This window comes from Schistocerca gregaria, chromosome 4 (genome assembly GCF_023897955.1).
Source record: "Schistocerca gregaria isolate iqSchGreg1 chromosome 4, iqSchGreg1.2, whole genome shotgun sequence".
Taxonomy (NCBI): Eukaryota; Metazoa; Arthropoda; class Insecta; order Orthoptera; family Acrididae; genus Schistocerca; species Schistocerca gregaria.
Window position 1 is genome coordinate 195,789,885 of NC_064923.1, and position 24,007 is coordinate 195,813,891.

Here is a 24,007-nt window from a genome sequence, read left to right on the forward strand (position 1 = left end):
AAGCTTTAACCCTGATATGGTTTCCGTCGAAGCTACTACTACAATTCGGTAAATTCCATTGCTACCAGTCACAATCAGCTGTTTTATACCAGAATTATTTAATTGATGTTGATAGGAACTCAGACTGCGGATTTTCTCATATTGATTTTGAGACGGCGGATTCCAATACGGCTATGCACAGCAAATAGCTGAAATTTTTACGATGTATTCCTAAGATCCCGATCTACAACAACCTTGAAAATTTTCTTGATATATTTATCTGTTTCCAGACACAGAGGTTCAAAGTTACCCTGTTTGTACGCGTGATGTGAGGCAAAAACGTAGTTTATTAAGTGACGTAGCACAGAGAACTGTGTTGCACAGTGCTTCCGTTACCATCAGATGTGTTCTAGGAATCCCAAGTTGTTGTAGTACTGAAGCACATGCAAAGTTTTTGTGCCCATAAAATCGGATCCGAGTTGTAAAATTATATACTTTAGCGTATTTCACTTTCACATGCGTAAACCATAAAAGTTTGTCTGATTCATAAAGTTCTTTTCATGTGAGTGACATGCTCAGCAGCAGCGGGGATAAGATAGGGAACCAGCGGAAAAATTCTCCTATAGGAGCACAAAAAGGCGAATATGGTCCTGTTTATTAAAAGACTCTGACTAAAGTGGGAGATACCACCTTTCTCATTCTATCTTACTTGGCACCTTCCAAAATTTTCCCATAAATTTTGGCACGCATTTTTATGCTGAGAGAGAAGCAGACAATGGCTGTGGGAAAGAGACGGAAAAGTGATAAATACTGGAAGACAGTGGCTGTGGTATTGAAAGAGTGAATTACAGTTAGGGGAGTTTGTGGAATTAGAGGTGTGGTGCATCTTAAAAAGAGTAGTACTGTTTCGTACGCCAAAATTTTTGGGAAAAGTTTTAAAGGTGCTGAGAAACATAGAATCCCATCGTTTAATGAAAAAGGTAAGAGCATATGGACTATCAGACCAATTGTGTGATTGGATTGAAGAGTTCCTAGATAACAGAACGCAGCATGTCATTCTCAATCGAGAGAAGTCTTCCGAACTAAGAGTGATTTTAGGTGTGCCGCAGTGGAGTGTCTTAGGACCGTTGCTATTCACAATATATATAAATGACCTTGTGGATAACATCGGAAGTTCACCGAGGCTTTTGCGGATGATGCTGTAGTATATCGAGAAGTTGTAACAATGGAAAATTGTACTGAAATGCAGAAGGATCTGCAGCGATTGACGCATGGTGCAGGGAATGTCAATTGAATCTCAATGTACACAAATGTAATGTGCTGCGAATACATAGAAAGAAATATCCCTTATCATTTAGCTACAATATAGCAGGTCAGCAACTGGAAGCAGTTAATTCCATAAATTATCTGGGAATCAGGAAGTCGTTTCTGAAAGTATTTGTATGGAGTGTAGCCATGTATGGAAGTGAAACATGGACGATAAATAGTTTGGACAAGAAGAGAATAGAAGCTTTCGAAATGTGGTGCTACAGAAGAATGCTGAAGATTAGATGGGTAGATCACATAAATAATGAGGAGGTATTGAATAGAATTGGGGAGAAGAGGAGTTTGTGGCACAACTTGACAAAAAGAAGGGACCGGTTGGTAGGACTTGTTTTGAGGCATCAAGGGATCACAAATTTAGCATTGGAGGGCAGCGTGGAGGGTAAAAATCGTAGAGGGAGACCAAGAGATGAATACACTAAGCAGATTCAGAAGGATGTAGGTTGCAGTAAGTTCTGGGAGATGAAGAAGCTTGCACAGGATAGAGTAGCATGGAGAGCTGCATCAAACCAGTCTCAGGACTGAAGACCACAACAACAACAGGCATTAGGAGTGATTTAAAATGGAATGATCATATAAAGTTGATCGTCGGTAAAGCAGATGCCAGACTGAGATTCATTGGAAGAATCCTAAGGAAATGCAATCCGAAAACAAAGGAAGTAGGTTACAGTACGCTTGTTCGCCCCTATTTGAATACTGCTCAGCAGTGTGGGATCCGTAAAAGATAGGGTTGATAGAAGAGATAGAGAAGATCCAACGGAGAGCAGCGCGCTTCGTTACAGGATCATTTAGTAATCGCGAAAGCGTTACGGAGACGATAGATAAACTCCAGTGGAAGACTCTACAAGAGAGACTCTCAGTAGCTCGGGACGGGTTTTGTTGAAGTTTCGAGAACATACCTTCACCGAAGAGTCAAGCAGTATATTGCTCGCTCCTACGTATATCTCGCGAAGAGACCATGGCGGATAAAATCAGAGATGCTAGAGCCCACACAGAGCTATACCGACAATCTTTCTTTCCCCGAACAATAAGAGACTGGAATAGAAGGGAGAACCAATAGAGGTACTGAAGATGCCCTCCGCCATACACCACTAGGTGGCTTGCGGAATATAGATGTAGATGTAGAATGAGACAGCTGGCACTCCAGTTTTCAGTCTTTTAACAAATAGGAACATATTCGTCTCTTCTCATTTTTTCCGCCGGTTGGGACTATTTGCACCTTTTATTGTCCTTTACCCCGCGCCTTTCATTTAGATACGAAACAGTCAAACACCCTGTACGGAAAAACACTTTGACAGATGCATGACTCTTCCTACAGTTTTTATCGTAGCCCACTGTCACATAGTGGTCATCGGAAAGTAATTTTTTAATAAGTACATTTCCATTAGTTGTGGTTCTCTAACTGAAGAACAACGAGTGAAATCCGTTGAACGGCACAGCACATGTTTGAAGCATCCGTAGCTTCGGAAAGAATTCACTGTAAAGTTGTTCTAGGCAGGCCTGTGGAAGCGATTTCTGCATTACGTTCTCCCAATTCCACTGCGCTAGCCACATATCTTCTGCTCGTACGAAATATGAACCGCGAAGTTGCTGACGTGATTTCATGCTCAAAGCTCTGGCAAACACCGACAGCTTTGCGAAGCGTTTCCGCGTGACAGGACTGTAAGAAATTTGAAAAGACCTTCACCAAAGATGCTATAACACTTCCTTGAGAAAAGTACCTCACTAACGTCATTACATTTTGGTAAAATTTTTCACAATAGTTGTTCGGTAATGCGAAGAAGCGTCTACTGTAAAGGTAACAGCGATTACTTTGTTTGGAAATAAAGAGAAATTGAAGCGATTGTGGGTGAAATTGTGAATAAAGAAAAGATAATCTCGAAGTGTTCAGCAGAATTTGGTTCTTGGGCTACAGTGCGAGGACGTAAAAGACTACGAAAAAATTTGAGAATGGACGAAACAAGCATCCTCTCATTTTTGTAAATCAGATACCTACCTAAGAAATACTATTTCTGCTAAACATCGCCTCACGCTTACGCTAAGATTTTTACTGACGGATGATAGTTAATCGCTAAGAATGAAGTAAAGTGATTATTTCAAATTAAAAAAAAATATGTAGGAAAATGTCTTATTTCGATAAATATATAGTGGCTTTGGTCCAAATGAAAAGCCTCCTGTTATTATCCATTTCTCAGTCAAGTATTGACTACTTGGGCTGTGTTTGTGTTATACACAAGATAAACTGAGTTTCGTTCCTAAGTTGTTATCGCTAGATGTCGTCTTTGGTTTAGGACTGCGAACAACATCAGCAGTCTAGTAGGAGGGCGCCGTTTCGTGTTCAAACGTGTTGCATTCTTGCTGTAATGAATATGAACTTAAGTCAATCGAACTGTAATACAATTCAATGAGTAGAACAAAAATGACATTTACACTAAAGAATTTACTAAACATCTAATTCCGTATCTCATGTCACATTATGTTTCGTTTTACTTAACTCTTCGCGAAGTCAGAATTTTATGTGACTCCGATGGGCCAGGAGTATTTTCATTGTTATTCATTACTAAATAGTTTATTAGTTAGTACTGGACACACGTACACCGAGCAGCTACAGTGCCACAGTTTAAACGTTGCAGCTGCTAGAAATTGAAGACATGACGTCATAGTCACGAAGATACCGACTCGTGCCGTTAAGTATCGAGCAGAATTAGAGAACAAAGTACACTGCTACATGGTTACAGGTCAGCACCTTTTATTTCTATTACGTCTCGTAGTTTTCTTGTTTGATTACAAGAAATTTCCTTTTAAAAATATAAATTTCAGAATAGTGCTTTGTAAAAAACGATTTCTCACTTTAAGTTTTATACAAGTGATTTTTATGGTTGGAGCGTAAGATGGGTAGTTATACAGTTGGGGTGGAGCATTCTGGCACTTAAAATTTTAGTTCTAAGCTCTGGGACAAACTTCTGGAAACGGTCTCCAGAGGATAAGGAGCAAAAAGGGTCAAACGACACTACAGCTGGAAATGCTTTTCAAAGGAAGTGAACAGACCTGAAGGTGCAGATAAAAGATGTGTGATCGTGACACCAGTACCAGTAACAGGCAGGTGGCCCACCAGCTCGTAGAGCTGCACAGCGTCGGCTAGAGGGCGCTGTGGACGGCGAAGATCTTCCTTTCCCGTAGTGCTAACCTACTATGCATCGCAACCATCGATACCACAGAGGGTGCGGCTGTGATTTTTTTTTTTTTTTCGTACGAGAGAGGGTGTGGCGGCACTCCATGGATTGCCGTTTCGTTTCGGGTTTGATACGGTGGACCCACGTCTCATCGCCGCCTGCGCTGATTCTCAACAACAAATTGTCACGATCAGCCTCTAACGCACGAGCAATTGCGCACAGAAAGTCCTTCGTTGCTTTTTATGATATTTTGTTAGGCGGCAAGGAACTCTGCCGGCACACGCCCTTGAGTACCCCAACCGATGGACCAGTGTGTCTACACTACCAACAGAGACATAAACTTCTGTAGCCACGTGTTTGTTTGTGATCCGACAATCACCTCCAATGAAAGTGTCTTTTTTCACACAATCCAATTCAGCCACTGTCACGAATGATGAATATGATTATGATGATTAAGATGAAATGATGAGGGAAACACAAACACCCAGTCCCCAGGCAGAGAAAATCCCCAACACGGCCGGGTATCGAGCCCAGGACTCTGTGGTCCGGAAGCAGCAACGCTAGCCACTACACCACGAGCTGCGGACCCAGCACTGTAGGAGTTATACTCGTGTCCATCCGACCGGCACACAAACGATCGGACAGGTAAGTGCGACCTTGTCGCCTCACCCAACGACTCACCGTGCTTTTGTTTACTGCCAGGTCTCCGCCATATTCTGCAAGCACCTATGAACATTTACGACATTCTGGTTTACCGCCAAAAGAAACTCAATGACAGTTTTCTGCTTGGAATGCACTGCCATTACAGATGCCATTTTCAAGGCTCTTTATATCGTCGCCACCTATCGAAACTTAATGTAACCATGTCGGCTAAGGCGGAAATCTTCCACGATGCCCCAAATCAAATTCAATTTTTTTTCGACCGAAATTGGCCGAGACACAAAAACGTGTTGCATTACTTAATTGGGTGCCCCTTGTAGCTACTGTAAACAACAGGTGTGCATTCGACAAGTCCTTTGAGAGCAGGCAGCGTTAAGTAGTGGTCGTGTGGATACAGTATGCAACATTGCTGTATCACGAATCGAATGGAGCAATATCTCTAAATCAAGTGCTCGAGACATTCTCTACAGTGTCCTCAAGAAGAGAAAAGTGTGTGCAGAGTTTGTCTCGCAGACATCGACTCCCGCGCAAAAACGACGATTCGTGGACTCCTGCCACGACTTGATTGAAATCCAACACGCGAGCAGTTCTTTTCTGGAGGAAATTATCACGGCTGACGATATTTGGCGCTATCAATAGGATCCTACCGCAAAACGACAATGTGCAGAAATTCCCATGAACGGTCAATGCTTAGATGACATAACCGACATTCAAGTCAATGCAACGCGCGAGTTCCTGGCTGCGCCCTGTCCTCAAATATGTGGAGACAGTGGAACGTCTGTCACGCTAAGACCACCATCTTTACTTTTCTGTGCTTTTTATTAATCCAGTTTTGCAACACTCTGGATAGACAAGGTAGACATATACTACCCACAGTAACCATTATACACACTGCTGCACTCGCGCACAGGACAAGCACTAAATGACTGAGTACGTTTTCACGCGCGTAGGTATTGCTTATCTCTTATCTAATTCTTACGACCCATATGTAAGATATGCGATAGAGACAATAGCGCTGCGACATTTTCGGTTCAGAATGATTCAAATGGCTCTGAGCACTATGGGACTTTACATCTGAGGTCATCAGCCCCCTAGACTTAGAACTACGTAAAGCTAAATAAACAAAGGGCATCACACAAATCCATGCCTGAGGCAGGATTCGAACCTGCGACCGTAGCAGCAGCGCGGTTCCGGTATGAAGCGCCTAGAAGCTCGGCCACAGCGGCTGGTCGACATTTTCGGAATCCATGTTGGCTGTTTGTCAAAAAAATCTTTTTCTTGGAGGTGATTCATAACGTTCGAGCACAGTACATGTTACAAAACCCTACTGCAAATCGATGTTAGTGATATGGGTCTGTAATTCAGGGGACGACCCCCATTTCCTTTCTTGGGTATTGGAGTGACTTGTGCAACATCCATTCTCTCGGTACGGATCATTCTGTGAGCGAGCTGTTTTATATGATTGCTAAGTATGGGGCTAATGTATCAGTATACTCCGAAAGGAACCCTACTGGCATATAATATGGGCTGCAAGCCTTGCGTTTCTTAAGTGTTCCAAGGTACTTCTGTAGCCAAGAATATCTGCTTTTAAGTTGCACGTGTTGGCAGTTCTTCTTGATTCGAATTCCTGAATATTTACTTCGCCTTCTTTTGTGAAGGGATTTCGCAAAACCGCGTTTAGTAATGTTGCTTTAGTGACACTATCACCAAAAACATCACCAACCCGCGCGACCGCTACGATCGCAGATTCGAATCCTGCCTCGGGCATGGATGTGTGTGATGTCCTTAGGGTACTTAGATTTAAGTAGTTCTAAGTTCTAGGGGACTGATGATCTCAGCATTTAAGTCCCATAATGTTCAGAGCCATTTGAACATTTTTTGAACATCACCAACGTTATTGAGTAGTGAAGGCATCGTTTGCGTCTTGGCACCCATTTACTTTAAATCTCTTCACATACGACTGAAATTTTTTTGGTTTTTCTGCCGGATTTAGAGACTGAGTTTCGTCGTGGAAAATATTAAAGCCTTTCGAATTGAGGTTCACGCTAAATTTCGAGCTTTTGTAAAACTTCGCCAGTCTTGGGGACGAGCTTTTTTTCGTTGATTCTGCAATAATGATCTCGCCTGGACGAAATGTAAGTTGTCTCTCAGGAAGGTGGTTGATTTTATGCTTGGGCTACATTTCGCCTAGCTTTCCGTTGTTACTCTCTATACGTTCAAAATGGCTCTGAACGCTATGGGACTCAATATCTGAGGTCATCAGTCCCCTAGAACTTAAAACTACTTAAACCTAACTAACCTAAGGACATCACACACATCCATGCCCGAGGTAGGATTCGAACCTGCGACCGTAGCAGTCACGCGGTTCCGGACTGAAGTGCCTAGAACCGCACGGCCACCGCGGCCGGCTCTCTATACGTAATTGATTTTTATCAACACCGCCATAATTTAACACTATTAAGTTCGTGCCATTTTTATAATTATGTTTCATTTATGCCAGCCGAGATGGCCGAGCGGTTCTAGGCGCTACAGTCTGGAACTGCGCGACCGGTGCGGTCGCAGGTTCGAATCCTGCCTTGGGCATGGATGTGTGTGATATCCTTAGGTTAGTTAGGTTTAAGTACTTCTAAGTTCTAGGGGACTGATGACTTCAGAAGTTAAGTCCCATAGTGCTCAGAGCCTTTTTTTTTGTTGCATTTATCCACATTTAGAGTGAATTTTTATTGAATGCAGCTGTTGGAAACATTGGTTAAGTCATTCTACATGTCTTTACATCATGTGACGACGATATTCTTGTGCACACGTCAGACAATAATCTTGAGAGTGTTGCTGATAATATCTAATGTGTTAAGTGTAGCGACCTTGAGTCTTGGACACGCAAGGAATCTGTGTCACATACAAAGGCAGGTGAAGGTTTGCTACCCTGGGTGATCTTGAGAAAAGCGTCTGGGAGGGATACTCACTGATGATTACGGTGCTCACCGGCCTCTGCAGTGGAGTCAGGGTGTGCAGGGGCGGCTGCGCCAACCACTCCAGGCGGCGAACCACCTGCACCTCCGGCTCGCCCTCCTGCCCACCTGTAACATACAGCAGCACGGTAAAGGACAGCCACTGTACACCGGGGACACAGTCGTTACTCAGCGTAAATGAAGCTCACGGCGCACAGGAACGAGAGGGGTCTGGAAAACTACAAAATACTTGAAATTCAGATAGCGAGCAAACCGAGATCGGTTACGTGTAAAAAGACATCAACTACAACAACCTGTCTGTATCTCTCTCTACCGTGTAGTTATAATTAAAGTGGAGCTACCCATGGAGGTCCAGAGTGGGCTGTAATCATCGTATGGCAGCGACACTTGGTAGATATGCTAATGCATTATTGCGGATCCAATTTAATCTGCAAAAATTAGTTCTTACAAGGGTCATTATTTTTTTAAAATCCATGTTTTAGTCTACATGTTTGAAAGTTTTACAGTGTGTAGATACATCCTTTAGAAACAATATTTTCATTTCTCCACATAGTTTCCATCCTTCTCAAATGCCTTATGCCATCTTGGAACCAGCGCCTTTATACGCGCACGGTGAAATTCTGGACCAACCTGTTGGATGAAGCCACTCCATTGATTGCCTATTCGTCTCTGGTGAAAAATGATGGAGCCATGTTTCATCACCTGTCACAATGCTTCCCAGAAATTCATCTCCACCATTCTTGTACTCTTCCAAACGTTTTTCTTGTTTCTTTGTGAGCAACTGTCAACAACCTGAAAACCCACCTGGCACAAACCTTTTTTAACGCCAACACTTTCAGTATTCTGCAAACACTTCCTTCTCCTGTCCCAACGTAGCGTGACAATTCGTCCACTGTGATGTATCTGTCAGCAGTCACCAATTCGTTAACTCTCTGCACATTGTCTCGAGTGTGTGCAGTATGAGGCCTGCCGCTGCAGGGGGAATCCTCAATATTGCCGTGTCCGCTTTCATGACGTAACCTGCTTGCCCACCGACTAACTGTACTGCGATCGACAGCAGCATCTCCATATACCTTTTTCAACCTCTTGTGGATGTTTCCCACTGTCTCGTTTTCACAGCACAGGAATTGTATGACAGCACGTTGCTTCTGACGAACGTCAAGTGTAGCATCCATCTTGAAGACATGCTGTGACAGCGCCACTAACGGCAACAGGTCAAACTAAGTTTGAAAACAAGCCGGAAGGATGTATCTACACACTTTAAAACTTTCATACATGGAGAATGATAATGGTATTTTTACAAAAATAGTGTGCATTTCTTTTGGACTGACCCTTGTATTTTGGTTACGAGGTACATACAGGGTGTCGCACGAAATGTGTTACCAATTGTTTCTTTCACAATTTACGACGCACATTAGATATTCCGCTGGGATTTCTACAGCAGTACCAGCAGAGCTTGGAAAAACAAATGAGTTACGAAATGACGTGTAATTCACGATACTGCCGCTAGGATACTAGTAAGCAGCAATGGCTGACAATGGAAGACTGACTACACAGCAACGATCGGCAATTGTGTTACATTTTCATGAAACGAAAAGCCTCGTTGTGACACAGAGGCGTTGTCGACAACAGTTTAAAACACGATGGGTCCCTTACAAGAAGACCATCCACAGGTTCTACGATACATTTGTACAGGAAGGAACAGTATTGGAATCGAAGCGACCTCAGCCTAAGCCTGTTTGTTCTCCGGAGAATATTGAAGCGGTACGAGTTGCTGCACTGAGAAGTCCGGGGAAATCGTGTAGAAAGGCAGCAGTGCAACTGGGAATATCCAGATGCTCCGTTCACCGCATTCTTAAAAGTGACCTCCATATGTACAGGGTGCACCCATCTGCAGGTGGTCGCTCATGTCGGCACCAATGATGTGTGTCGCTATGGATCGGAGGAAATCTTCTCTGGCTTCCGGCGGCTATCTGATTTGGTGAAGACTGTCAGTCTCGCTAGCGGGATGAAAGCAGAGCTCACCATCTGCAGCATCGTCGACAGGACTGACTGCGGACCTTTGGTACAGAGCCGAGTGGAGGGTCTGAATCAGAGACTGAGACGGTTCTGCGACCGTGTGGGCTGCGGATTCCTCGACTTGCGCCATAGGGTGGTGGGGTTTCGGGTTCCGCTGAATAGGTCAGGAGTCCACTACACGCAGCAAGCGGCTACACGGGTAGCAGGGGTTGTGTGGCGTGGACTAGGCGGTTTTTTAGGTTAGATGGCCTCGGGCAAGTACAGAAAGGGCTACAGCCTCAAAGGGTGCGAGGCAAAGTCAGGACATGCGGGGACCAAGCAGCAATCGGTATTGTAATTGTAAACTGTCGAAGCTGCATTGGTAAAGTACCGGAACTTCAAGCACTGATAGAAAGCATCGAAGCTGAAATCGTTATAGGTACAGAACGCTGGCTGAAGCCAGATATAAATTCTGCCGAAATTTTTACAAAGGCACAGACGGTGTTTAGAAAGGATAGATTGCATGCAACCGGTGGTGGCGTGTTTGTCACTGTTAGTAGTAGTTTATCCTGTAGTGAAGTAGAAGTGGATAGTTCCTGTGAATTCTTATGGGTGGAGGTTACACTCAACAACCGAGCTAGGTTAATAATTGGCTCCTTTTACCGACATCCCGACTCAGCAGCATTAGTGGCAGAACAACTGAGAGAAAATTTGGAACACATTTCACATAAATTTTCTCAGCATGTTATAGTCTTATGTGGAGATTTCAATTCACCAGATATAGACTGGGACACTCAGATGTTTAGGACTGGTGGTAGGGACAGAGCCTCGAGTGACATTATACTGAGTGTACTATCCGAAAATTACCTCGAGCAATTAAACAGAGAACCGACTCGTGGAGATAACACTTTTGACCTGCTGATAACAAACAAATCCGAACTTTTCGACTCTGTAAGTGCAGAACAGGGAATCAGTGATCGTAAGGCCGTTGCAGCATCCCTGAGTATGGAAGTCAATAGGAATATAAGAAAAGGGAGGAAGGTTTATCTGTTTAGCAAGAGTAATAGAAGACAGATTTCAGACTACCTAACAGATCAAAACGAAAATTTCTGTTCGGACACTGACAATGTTGAGTGTTTATGGAAAAAGTTTAAGGCAATCGTAAAATGCGTTTTAGACAGGTACGTGCCGAGTAAAACTGTGAGGGACGGGGAAAACCCACCGTGGTTCAACAATAAAGTTAGGAAACTACTGCGAAAGCAAAGAGAGCTTCACTGCAAGGTTAAACGCAGCCAAAACCTCTCAGACAAACAGAAGCTAAACGATGTCAAAGTTAGCGTAAGGAGGGCTATGCGTGAAGCGTTCAGTGAATTCGAAAGTAAAATTCTATGTGCCGACTTGACAGAAAATCCTAGGAAGTTCTGGTCTTACGTTAAATCAGTAAGTGGCTCGAAACAGCATATCCAGACACTCCGGGATGATGATGGCATTGAAACAGAGGATGACACGCGTAAAGCTGAAATACTAAACACCTTTTTCCAAAGCTGTTTCACAGAGGAAGACCGCACTGCAGTTCCTTCTCTAAATCCTCGCACAAACGAAAAAATGGCTGACATCGATATAAGTGTCCAAGGAGTAGAAAGGCAACTGGAATCACTCAACAGAGGAAAGTCCACTGGACCTGACGGGATACCACTTCGATTCTACACAGAGTACGCGAAAGAACTTGCCCCCCTTCTAACAGCCGTGATTGGAAAAGAGCACAGGTAGTCCCAAAGAAGGGTCGTCGAGCAAATGCGCAAAACTATAGACCTATATCTCTGACGTCGATCTGTTGTAGTATTTTAGAACATGTTTTTTGCTCGCGTATCATGTTTTTGGAAACCCAGAATCTACTCTGTAGGAATCAACATGGATTCCGGAAACAGCGATCGTGTGAGATCCAATTCGCATTATTTGTTCATGAGACCCGTTAAATATTAGGTGCAGGCTCCCAGGTTGATGCCATTTTCTTTGACTTCCGGAAGGCGTTCGATACAGTTCCGCACTGTCGCCTGATAAACAAAGTAAGATCCTACGGAATATCAGACCAGCTGTGTGTCTGGATTGAAGAGTTTTTAGCAAACAGAACGCAGCATGTTGATATCAATGGAGAGACGTCTACAGACGTTAATGTGACCTCTGGCGTGCCACAGGGGAGTGTTATGCGACCATTGCTTTTCACAATATATATAAATGACCTAGTAGATAGTGTCGGAAGTTCGATGCGGCTTTTTGCGGATGATGCTGTAGTATACAGAGAAGTTGCAGCATTAGAAAATTGTAGCGAAATCCAGGAAGATCTGCAGCGGATAGGCACTTGGTGCAGGGCGTGGCAACTGACCCTTAACGCAGACAAATGTAATGTATTGCGAATACATAGAAAGAAGGATCCTTTATTGTATGATTATATGATAGCGGAACAAACACTGGTAGCAGTTACTTCTGTAAAATAGCTGGCAGTATGCGTGCGGAACTATTTGAAGTGGAATGATCATATACAATTAATTGTTGGTAAGGCGGGTGCCAGATTGAGATTCATTGGGAGAGTCCTTAGAAAATGTAGTCCATCAACAAAGGAGGTGGCTTACAAAACACTTGTTCGACCAATAATCGATTATTGTTCGTCAGTGTGGGATCCGTACCAAATCGTGTTGACGGAGGAGATAGAGAAGATCCAAAGAAGAGCGGCGCGTTTCGTCACAGGGTTATTTGGTAACCGTGATAGCGTTATGGAGATGTTTAGCAAACTCAAGTGGCAGACTCTGCAAGATAGGCGCTCTGCATCGCGGTGTAGCTTGCTCACCAGGTTTCGAGAGGGTGCGTTTCTGGATGAGGTATCGAATATATTGCTTCCCCCGACTTATACCTCCCGAGGAGATCACGAATGTAAAATTAGAGAGATTTGAGCGCTCACGGAGGCTTTCAGACAGTCGTTCTTCCCGCGAACCATACGCGACTGGAACAGAAAAGGGAGGTAATGACAGTGGCTCGTAAAGTGCCCTCCGCCACACACCGTTGGGTGGCTTGCGGAGTATAAATGTAGATGTAGATGTAGACATACAAGATGACCTGTGCATAGAAACTCACTGAAGAACACAAGCAGGTTTCCAGGTCGCTTCAGTGACGGACAAAATTGGCCCCCCAATAGTCCAGACCTCAATCCATGTGACTTTTTTCTTTGGGGGTTCCTAAAGCAAAAAAATTTCCCGAAACGTCCACGTGATTTAATGGAGCTCAGAAGACTTATTCTGCAAGCTTGCAGTGAAATTACGGAAAACATGTGCCGTTGGGTAATCGCTAACTTCAGTGTTCGTTTGAAGGAAGTTAGGAAACGAAATGTTGGACATATTGAGCAGGTTCTGAGTTAGAACAAATCTCCATGGACGTGTCTTCATTGAAGTATATGTTCCTTTCAGATTGTATTGACAATAAAGTTTATATTCAAAAACAAAATGGTAACACATTTCGTACGCCACCCTGTATCTGGCGCTGTCCACTGTTTCTATGATGGTATGTCATCCACGCTGTCACTTGACAAGCCATGACGTGAGTGAACAGTATGGCTATCGAGAAAACGGGCCCCGCTCTATTAATGAAACTGTTTTATGTCAACGGCAGTAATTACAGTGCTGGATTAAGAGATTATCGCCGAGTGAAAGGTCTGAGGAGAGGCTAAATTTCATTAAAAGGTTTAAAGAAGGTGGTAATGAAATTCGAAAACATGGGTGAGCTTAGTGTGCACCCGGAAGGGGAAGGCGTCCTATCCGGGTGGAATTTATTCACGATTCTGCTGTTGCTGTTACTGACCATGCATCACGTGCCCCAGATAGCACTAGCGCTGGTGCAGTGTCGCGAGAGTTACTCACCCCATGGTCAAGAGTGCAAAAGACTTTCATTCTATATTTACACTGGTACCCACACAACATCCATACGGTTCAGCAAAGTGAATTCTCAAGATCCGCAGCAACGTTCTAATTTTGCTCTTCGATTTCTGGCTCAGATCGAAGTTGATGATATGCCAGTCTATGTTATTTGTAGCGACAAGTCGCATTTTAGGCAGTGAATGTACAGAACTGCCGAGTTTGGGGTACTGCTACTGCTGGTCACGAAGAGCCATTGCACTCGCCGTATGTGACTTCGTGGACTGGATTCACAAACACCTTTATTCTCGATTCGTTCTTCTTCGAAGAGAATACAGCCACAGAGCCTGACCTGTGTACCACGACGTCTGGACGTTATCGAAGCCTCTTTGTACAGCATGTGATTCTTGCTATAAAAGGGCGCAGCTGTATGGAAATCAGTGGTTCCATGCGAGATGGGGAAACACTTCATGTCACTCGCCCAGTGAAAGATCTGCTTAATACAGCCTTCCACGTACTTGTTTTCTCCAGCTTTTTTCTAAATGAATGGCCAGCAATATGTCCTGATCTGAATCCATGTCACTTTTGGCTCTGGGAATATCTAAAAGAACACGTTTACCAGGGGCACGTTTAGTCTGCATCTGACCGAAGCCCAGTATGAAGGAGAACGTTGCTCATATTCCATTGGAACTGCAAGTAGCAGCCGCGCGGGATTAGCCGAGCGGTCTTGGGTGCTGCAGTCATGGACTGTGCAGCTGGTACCGGCGAAGGCTCGAGTCCTCCCTCGGGCATGGGAGCGTGTGTTTGTCTTTAGGATAATTTAGGTTAAGTAGTGTGTAAGGTTAGGAATTGATGATCTTCGCAGTTAAGTCCCATAAGATTTCACACCCATTTTTTGCAGATAGCAAGTGTTGATTTCATCGTTTTACCTACGCCGTTTCCGGTGCTCATATTGAACAAATTATCTAAGTGGTGTTAATAATAACATCTACATTACGCCTGTCTCACTCGTTTGAGCTTGTTTGCCCACGTCCCATTCCTAATCCGTACATATGTAAACATTCCAACACGTCTTTCTTGCATTTACGGCGCCACATCTGCACCAGGTGGCCAAAATTGGAACTAATTTTTTTCAGCGTGAATCGGTTTCTCGTTACCGCAATTGCATATTTACCTATTTCTCTGCGATACGGTAATTACAGTGCACACTAGGCCTCTGCGAGTAGCTGCACTTTAATTATAGCCACCTGGTATCTAAAGGTAGCAACATCTTGGAAGCTAACGAGGTGCACATTAGAAGTACATTTTAACATCGTAAATTAAATTACCTTGCTATTTCAAGCGTGAATGACATGTGGGGAGATTAAAAGTCGAGGCACAACGCAATTAGTTGGGGAGCTGGACAAAGACTGTAACATTTGCGGCGTGGGCATACAATCAAGCGAAATAAAAATGGTCTTAAAATACGGAGATGAGCGTGTTCTGCCACCTGTCTGTAAAACACTGCATTTCTGTACAACCTTTAACTGAAGGTCAACGAATATAAAGAGTAGTGGAGAGTGTTGTACCTGGAGGATGTTGTACCTAGAAACACATGTTTCATAGTCGGTATTACAATACAGTTACAGATTTTAGATTCACATGACGGAACGCGAACCAGAGACCTCCATAAGCAGTTTCCGGCATTTTATACTGTTTCTCTTGTTGTGCGACAAGGGTATGTTTTTTGCAAAGCGTTTATAAATATTACGAATTCTACATATTTAAGTGTTGTATAAAATAATTAAAGTTTTTTTGAGGACATTGTTAATCCTTTGTTTAGAGTTTTATGGCGAGTAAAATTTTGTATATTTTTGAAACTAGTTCCATAACGCATGAACAATTAAGCCATATTTCGTCAGTCGTAACAATCTTACAACTTGAAACGGAAGGACTTTTTAACATGAAACACGTGATATTCGCAAATGAAATTTGTTTCTGTAATCTCTTAACAATCTTCCCTATCTCAAAACTACAAGTTTGTGTCAATTGTTAAAAGGTTATGTTTTAGAATGGTTTTAGTAAGTATCTGGTTTCTGATAATATTTCTTCTCACCTTGATTTCATTTACTGATTGTTGGTAGTTAGTAGATTAATAATGCAGCACATACAGTATTAAACATCGTATTGCCAAGATTTTCTCGATTGAATCACTTTTATATTAGAACAGAATATTTGTTCCTAAATACATAATCATACTGTACCTCGAAACAGGTTTTAACATTTGTGAAAACCTTATTGTTCTCGAGTAATGTTTGTAATTTCCGAAAAATACTGCACTGCACGTAAAGTGAATACTATCATTTTAAACCGGAATAGGAAAATATATTAAACTTCTATTACAGGACTGCTAGAGACGGATGTCTGAAAAGTATTCTAATGTGCAACACTCTCTCCTACATTAGCACAAGTCGCTGAAGAACAATTATGCCCATCAGCTTTCCAGGAGTCATAACTGAGGTAATATGGGGCATAGTGAGGAGTTTAGTGTAGTAATTAGCACACAGCGAAATAGAATAGCACGCTCCAAGGTTGCAGGTTAAAGTGTACATTGTGGATTTTATTACTGGACTGCAGCCATCCAGATACACCGAAAATAATGTTCCAATGTCTTCATGTTGCTCTTATCCAGTGTACATTCTGCTATGTTTTCATCCACTGAAACTGCATAGTTATCTTTCGGTGACGAGTACTGACAGAACGCATGGTGACATAGCAGCTTCTGCTGTGACAAATATGACTCTGTAAATACTCCATGGTTTACTATACCACGTGAACCAGTATTTGCACACTCGGACACCACTTGCATTACTAACGTTTAAAGAAATGTGCCTAACATAATTTCGTTTCATGCACATTTTCAGTAGAAAATGCCCGCCAAAGAAAGTCAATTTGGCAATATTGTAATCACGTGAACGGTAAGTATCTTTATTGACTACAAACAGGTGAACAGAAAGGAAGATTGACAAAGAAAGTTCTTTGCTGGATTTCAAGAGATAAGAAAAGTCAGTGACATAATAGAAGGTAGGTAGCTCACATTCGGTGACGCCTGGTTATCATGCACCAATGTGCTACACTACATTGTAAACATCGCACTTAAATTACATCATTTCTCTTCCAATGCAAGCCGGAAATTGCATTAAAAGTACGCAATTTCTCTATGAGTGCATACTGGTATGCAAATAAAATGCACAAAAACATATTTTCTAACGCTCTCTCCGTGATAACTAGAAACCAGTGTCGAGTGCTGAAACCACTGTCAGCCCCACTGCAGTCGGCTTAGAGAAGGAACATAGCTGTCTGTTTTCGACTGCACACTCTCTGTTGTGACGTCATACCTTCCGGCACTACGAGTGCTTTGTTGTTCACAGCACTAGGTCAGTATTTTTCTTTGAAAGTGCATTTAAATCTAACAAAGGGAGGTCTTAGGATGAAGTTCGTCTATTTGACGCAAACTATGTAAGTAGAAGCAGGTAGACGCCGTTTGAGTTTCCTACAGTATTGGGCCAAAGGAAAATGTAGAACACACTCTAAAGATTTATGGATAGAGTAGGAGGGATTTTTGATCTTCAGGATACGTAACGGTGACATGACTCAATGGTCAACTGCACTTACTCGGGTAGGGTTCTACACATCTCTCAACTGCAGTCGCCAAATTTTTCTTCATTTTAATTCATTCCTCACCCAGTTAAGATATTAATTCTAAAATTATCGTAGCACATTGATAACATTTTGTACGAGCTGCCGCTGCTCACCTTAGTTACACAAGTTCAGCGGCATTTTGTCTAAGGCGCTGCAGTCATGCACTGTGCGGCCGGTCCCGGCGAAGGTTCGAGTCCTCCCTCGGGCATAGGTGTGCGTGTGTTTGTCCTTAGGATAATTTAGGTTAAGTAGTGTCTACGCTTAGGGACTGTGACCTTAGCAGTTAAGTCCCATAAGATTTCACACACATTTGAACATTTTTCAGCGGAATTTGTTGCACTGCCCTACTACTAAACAAGTCTGTGACCACTCTTTGCCAGTGCTTTATGTCTTCCATTTTTCCAAGACATTTAAGTGTCTCACAAGTGCGAATACTAGCCCAGAATAAGCTTTGGAGTATTTCTGTAAGTGATGCACATTAAAGCAAAATGGATGTTCCATAAAAACCAAAAAGAGTTCTGAATTGGTACTACACTTCGACTGAACCTGGAATTAGCTTATACAAAGAGTTCGTGAAGTTCATTTTAAAATATACTAAATGAAGACAGGTGTCGTTCTTGTGAGGCTTCATATGTTTTCAACACTTGCGTCTGGCTATTGTTTTAAACAGCCTGAATGTTTTGGATATTGACAGGTCTGCATAAAAAAAACGAAAATGTATTTGTCAAACATGCTCAATAGATAATTCCCTTGTAGTAGCCTTAACAGATACTGACCACAAAATTGTTTTGAAACGAAGAGGCCAGTCATTAACACATTCTCGAATTGTACTCGAATCTTTTAGTCGAAGTTGTTAACTTCCGTGGTGAAACAATATCCAATTATTAACGAAGAAAAGTAATAGAATATTGCATGGTAGACAGAGGACCATAGAAATATGTTTAAATAGACATCACACATTTAATGTCTGCATTTCCGTCATCGTTCTGTAAGAGTCTGCTGTTCTCACTCATTTACGACCTGAGCGTTGAGACATACATTTCAGAGTAAGTGCTTTAGCTGACAACGAGGAAGCTAATAACAGAAATTATTTCGTCAAGCAAGTAATTCAGTAATGTATTCTTCTATCCCAGTCAAAGCTGAAACTTTCTTTTTACCGCTGCCTAATTAACATAGCGTTTTGATTTACTACCAATAACAAAAATCGAATAAGTTCGACTGAATACGAATAATTAACGAGCAACCATTTTCTTTAGTATGAAAGAAAAACAGCATGTTGTCTGCATTCTTGATTGATAAAAAGCTTTTCATTATTCCCATCTGAACTGCGTGGCTTTCGTTGACACAAAATAATGTGTCATTCTAAGAGTGTTAAAGAAAGATTCTAGGGCGCTAGCAACGTTAACACTTAAGATATTTTAATTTATTGGTTTTTGACGTTCGATAGGTCGGGAGCTAACGATCGCTAATAATAATATGCATAATTGTATTGTCCATCTGTATTATTTTTTTGCGTTTTACTCATATGTTTTCGCTATGATCATACCGACATTCCACTGTTTACATTTATATAAAAATCGATGCATTACAAAACCAACGAAATATAGAAATGAAGATCATTTCTTACTGCCTGATTCAGTCGTGAAGAAATGCGAAACTGTCGGTAGAAAAAAAAGCTATATTTATTCTGAAAAAATATTCTATGTTTCTCTTCTTCCTTTCTTCTTCTTTTTCTTTTTCTTCTTCTTCCTCTTTAAGACATGATGTTTTTGGGAAAACGGTCGCAGGTTCGAATCCTACCTCGGGCATGGATGTGTGTAATGTCCTTAGGTTAGTTAGATTTAAGTAGTTCTAAGTTCTAGGGGACTAATGACCAGAGCAGTTGAGTCCCATAGTGCTCAGAGCCATTTGAACCGTATTGTGGAAAAGTTTTCTGGTGCCAGCTGTCATCTCAGACGGTAATGAGAAATTATAATCGTCTTTCGAAGTGACCTGGCATCAACTGTTACATAAAAGCCGCCTTCAGCCACTTGCATGTACTACAGACTTCTTTGCTCCTACACATTCCGCAGAGTCAGCTACGCAGCGTCCATTACGACACTGCCTAGGGTCTTTTTTATCTCTTGGAACGTAACCAAAAAATTCCTTTGTTTATCATTCATCCATTACCTTTTGCTTAGCACCGTAAGGACATTCAAAACAACTCCTGCCATTTCGGAAGGTTTCATGATCCGTTTGTATCCATCCCCTGATTCCCCTACTAATTACCATCGTGTACATCTGCAATGATCAATAACCTACTGTTGGATTCTGAATGGTTGTCACATTAAAGTTAAATGTTCATTGCTGTAACTCGAAACTCGTAACACAGACGCATTGTAACCTAATTCATGATCATTGCAAGTTAACTTTTGAAAATTCTATTTATTTTAAACATTTTTATTTTTCAGCTTATGGCTGTTTATGTCCATTCAGCAGTCTACAGTCATTCTAAATCGAAAACGTCTTCAGGTGTTCTAAATGAAAAACCTCGCCTAATGGTTCTGTGAATTCGTTGTTACTTCGCATTGTTTTACTTTCGTTGTGTTTATTCCTATTAAAACTGATTTTGGGGTTCCTTTTGACTTAATCTATTATCTTCTTGCATTCGGTGTGCAAATTTAACTGTACTAGAGGCAAACTGTTCCATGTCGTCATCTGCACATACGTGTTTTAAGGGTGTTGCAGCAGCATGTACCGTTACTGTTTCCGAGTTTAAACGTCTAACAACGTCCGCTAGAGCTGAGGGGAATACTTTCGGTTATATGGAAACTTCTTTCCTGACTTCTCTTTCAGTTCCAAAGCTGGCACTTTCCTGATGACTCCTTGTGTAACAAGGTATATTTAAACAGATGCTTGTTAAGCTTTGGTAAAAGCTTCCACAACTCATAGGATTAAAAAATGCCGTTTCCGAGTGTGTTCTAGAACATTCGAGGGTATTCTATAACTTTCGAAACATTGGTTAGCGTTGGAGAGAATCTGAAATTTCCAGAACGTTATAAAACAATCTCCAATTTTTTACCTTGACAAATACATTGATACAAAAAATATAGATGTACTGGACATCAGTATGGAATCATGGAGAGCACTTCAAATACTCATGTCCCCACGACAACAGAGACCACCACACAACCACTATAGTGCACAAAACAGGAATCAAGGGAGGCACCAGACATAAAAATCAAGCTTTGGCAGTATGTAGTTTTAGAAGTATCGTCAACTTCACTCATAAAGGCTTAAATTTAAAGTGATTGTGAACTAATTAATAGTTCTCAGAGGGAAAGATAAACACAGACAGATATCCTGAAAAAAATACAATGCACCTTTAATTGAACATATAGTTAGGTAGTATGTTATATACTGATATGCAGCAGCTCTGTAAACTGATTGTCGCTGCCCCACCATGTAAAGAGACCGTCATTTCCAAACGCTGTATACTGTTTATCATTAACCTAACTGCATTCAGGATAATGGCAGGGACCTTGCAAACTGACCATCATTGACACAATTATGATTGAGATAACGATAGTTACCCTATGTCAACTGAACATCATCACCCGAATTGTATTTGGGGTAATGGTAGTCCTCATAAATATGTCAATTGACAATCACCCCCCCCCCCCCCCCACCAACCAGCTGCCTTTGTGCTAGTGACAGCCACACTATAAATTGACAATCATTGCCCCATCCTTAGAAAAAGACAATAACTGCCCCATAAAATTGCATTTGGGGTAATGGCAGTCACCTTGTCAACTGACCACCATTGCTCCCAATGCACTTATGATAACAGCAGTCACCGTATCAACTTTGGTAATGAGTGGGAAAAATCTGGACAATACATCTGTAACTTCGCGACGTATGGACCATTTTTGACACAAAAAATAATTTCTCTCATTTTCCCAATCTATATTTGCAAAGACGTCTTCCATGGAGCCGGCACGTTCACCGATTCCGCTCTTCACCACGAGAGAAGGTGCTCTGTGTAGCAGGGACTGGAGCAAGCGATCTGCAGAGAACTGACACACAACCTCTTTGCATATTCTTTAAATCTTGTTGTGCAATAAAAAGTACAAAAGTAAATACAGAGAACAGATCGTAAGTGTCGATCTGCCTTAAGAAAACTAGTTTAAATCCATGAAAAATTTTAAAAAAGACCAATTACCGCCCTAACCTGTGGGAATTCAGTGGTACATTCAATCAGCTGCAAGGAAGCTTATAGTGATTTCTGAGCTAGACGAATACTGATATGATCCATATTCGCCTATAGCTACTGATCCCTTCAATTGGCGGAATCCAGAAAATTGTTGTACCCAACGCTTCCAATTTCGAACAAAATTATGTACCCCAGCTACGTCAGTGGCCCCTGAGCGTATCTTTTCCAAAGCAGGGCAAATATGCACAGCAAAAAGAAACCAAATCACATTGAGTAAATTGCTTTATTTTTGTTCATAACTCCTAATTTTGACCAGTTCCATCTTCTTACACCCATATTGTGATACTGACTGTAAATGACAACAGCAGAAAATTTCAGGTGGTAGGTAATTAATTCAGTTATTTCTAGCTTTCTTCCTGTATTTTATTTTACAACAAAGTTATGAAAAAGTAGGAACAACTAGTTCAAGTTTTAAATTTCGAAACCTAATAAAAGTATTCAGAATTGTTTTGCGAATTTTGTACTTTTTACTGACGATGAATTTTATGCAAATCTTAAAACTGCAAGCGGCGTAGTGGAAAATTATTATCTCTCTGTCCACGTTCTTTCGAAACATGGTAAAACAAGGTTAAAGTAACAGTTACAGTGACCTGGATTAAAAAGTCAAGGCAGTTTCATTTATTCTAGGAAGTGAATAGTATGGGGAGTCATGAAAAAGTACTAATGCGTTCCAGTTAGTGAGCGATTCTGATCTGATCTCTGAAGAAAATGGTTTACTCTGTAGTCCATCTCTACCAAGCACTTCCTGAGCGAGACACCGCGCTCACAAAAACTGTACCCCAGCTCTTCCAGTGTGATTATGTGTACTGTCTGGAAAAGTGTGATACTGCTCCTTGTGACAGAGCAGCGAATCTTTATGGACAGGATGAAAAGAGTGACAAAATTAGGTAATCACGACAAACTCTCGCTCTGTACAGTGACTTGTGCATTAATGTAGACCACCTGAAACTGCATGTCTTATAAACGTGTCTACAGTTATTGAAATTACGAAACTGGATCTATACAAGTTAGAACGTTTTATGGCAAGTTTCGTCGTATGGTCTTACTACGCAATTCCCGCTGTCTCCCACAGCTAGCATTGTTCAGGGCAGCTATCGCCAGCTGTCATCTTTTACTGTGCCTTCGAGCCAACATTCCGGCCCCAAGGTCGGGTCCCTGCTGCTGAACTGCGCATCTACTCTCTGGTAGCGGCACGCGTTTGTTCCCTTCCTAAGCAGTGAGGCGTCTCCTCCTGTGAAAGACGCACGCTAAGCAGTCGTCAGCCACTCGTATTCGACTCGTTCCTCTGTCCATTTGGACCGTTCGATACTCGCCTATCAGGGAACATATTAATCTCATGCGAGCTACGAAAGACTTACGATTCATACAAAAATGTATGTTTCAAATATGGTTGGTGTGGACCTCCACAGATCAGGGTTTATAAAAGGAATGTTCTACCCAGTCAAGTATGTATGACAAAACTCAGGTTATATCCGGCAACAGCCTTGCCGCAGTGGATACACCGGTTCCCGTCAGATCACCGAAGTTAAGCGCTGTCGGGCGTGGCCGGCACTTGGCTGGGTGACCATCCGGGCCGTCATGCGCTGTTACCATTTTTCGAGGTGCACTCATCCTCGTGATGCCGATTTAGGAGCTACTCGACCGAAGAGTAGCGACTCCGGTCAAAGAAAACCATCGTAACGACGGGGAGAGCGGTATGCTGACCACACGCCACTCCTATCCACATCCTCAGCTCAGGATGACACGGCTCAAATGGTTCTGAGCACTATGGGACTTAACATCTATGGTCATCAGTCCCCTAGAACTTAGAACTACTTAAACCTAACTAACCTAAGGACACCACACAACACCCAGCCATCACGAGGCAGAGAAAATCCCTGACCCTGCCGGGAATCGAACCCGGGAACCCGGGCGTGGGAAGCGAGAAGGCTACCGCACGACCACGAGACGCGGGCGATGACACGGCGGTCGGATGCTCCCAGTGGGCCACTTGTGTCCTGGAGACGGATTGCTTTTTTTCTCAGGTTACATCCGAGCTTTAATTAGCGCTCCTGTGAAGGAGAGTGGTTT

The 24,007-nt window shown here is 42.3% G+C and overlaps 1 protein-coding gene and 1 pseudogene across 1 annotated transcript in view; one reads left to right on the top strand and one right to left on the bottom strand.

Annotated features, from left to right (window-relative positions):
• Positions 1–24,007, bottom strand: part of LOC126266760 (peptidoglycan recognition protein-like) — an 81,616-nt gene that overhangs the window by 29,711 nt on the left and 27,898 nt on the right. Inside the window, exon 2 of the mRNA XM_049971280.1 lies at positions 8,099–8,212. Within this exon, the coding sequence (XP_049827237.1) occupies positions 8,099–8,212 (114 nt within the window). The remainder of the gene's footprint in view (positions 1–8,098; positions 8,213–24,007) is intronic.
• On the top strand, positions 23,412–23,529 carry LOC126268297 (5S ribosomal RNA; annotated as a pseudogene).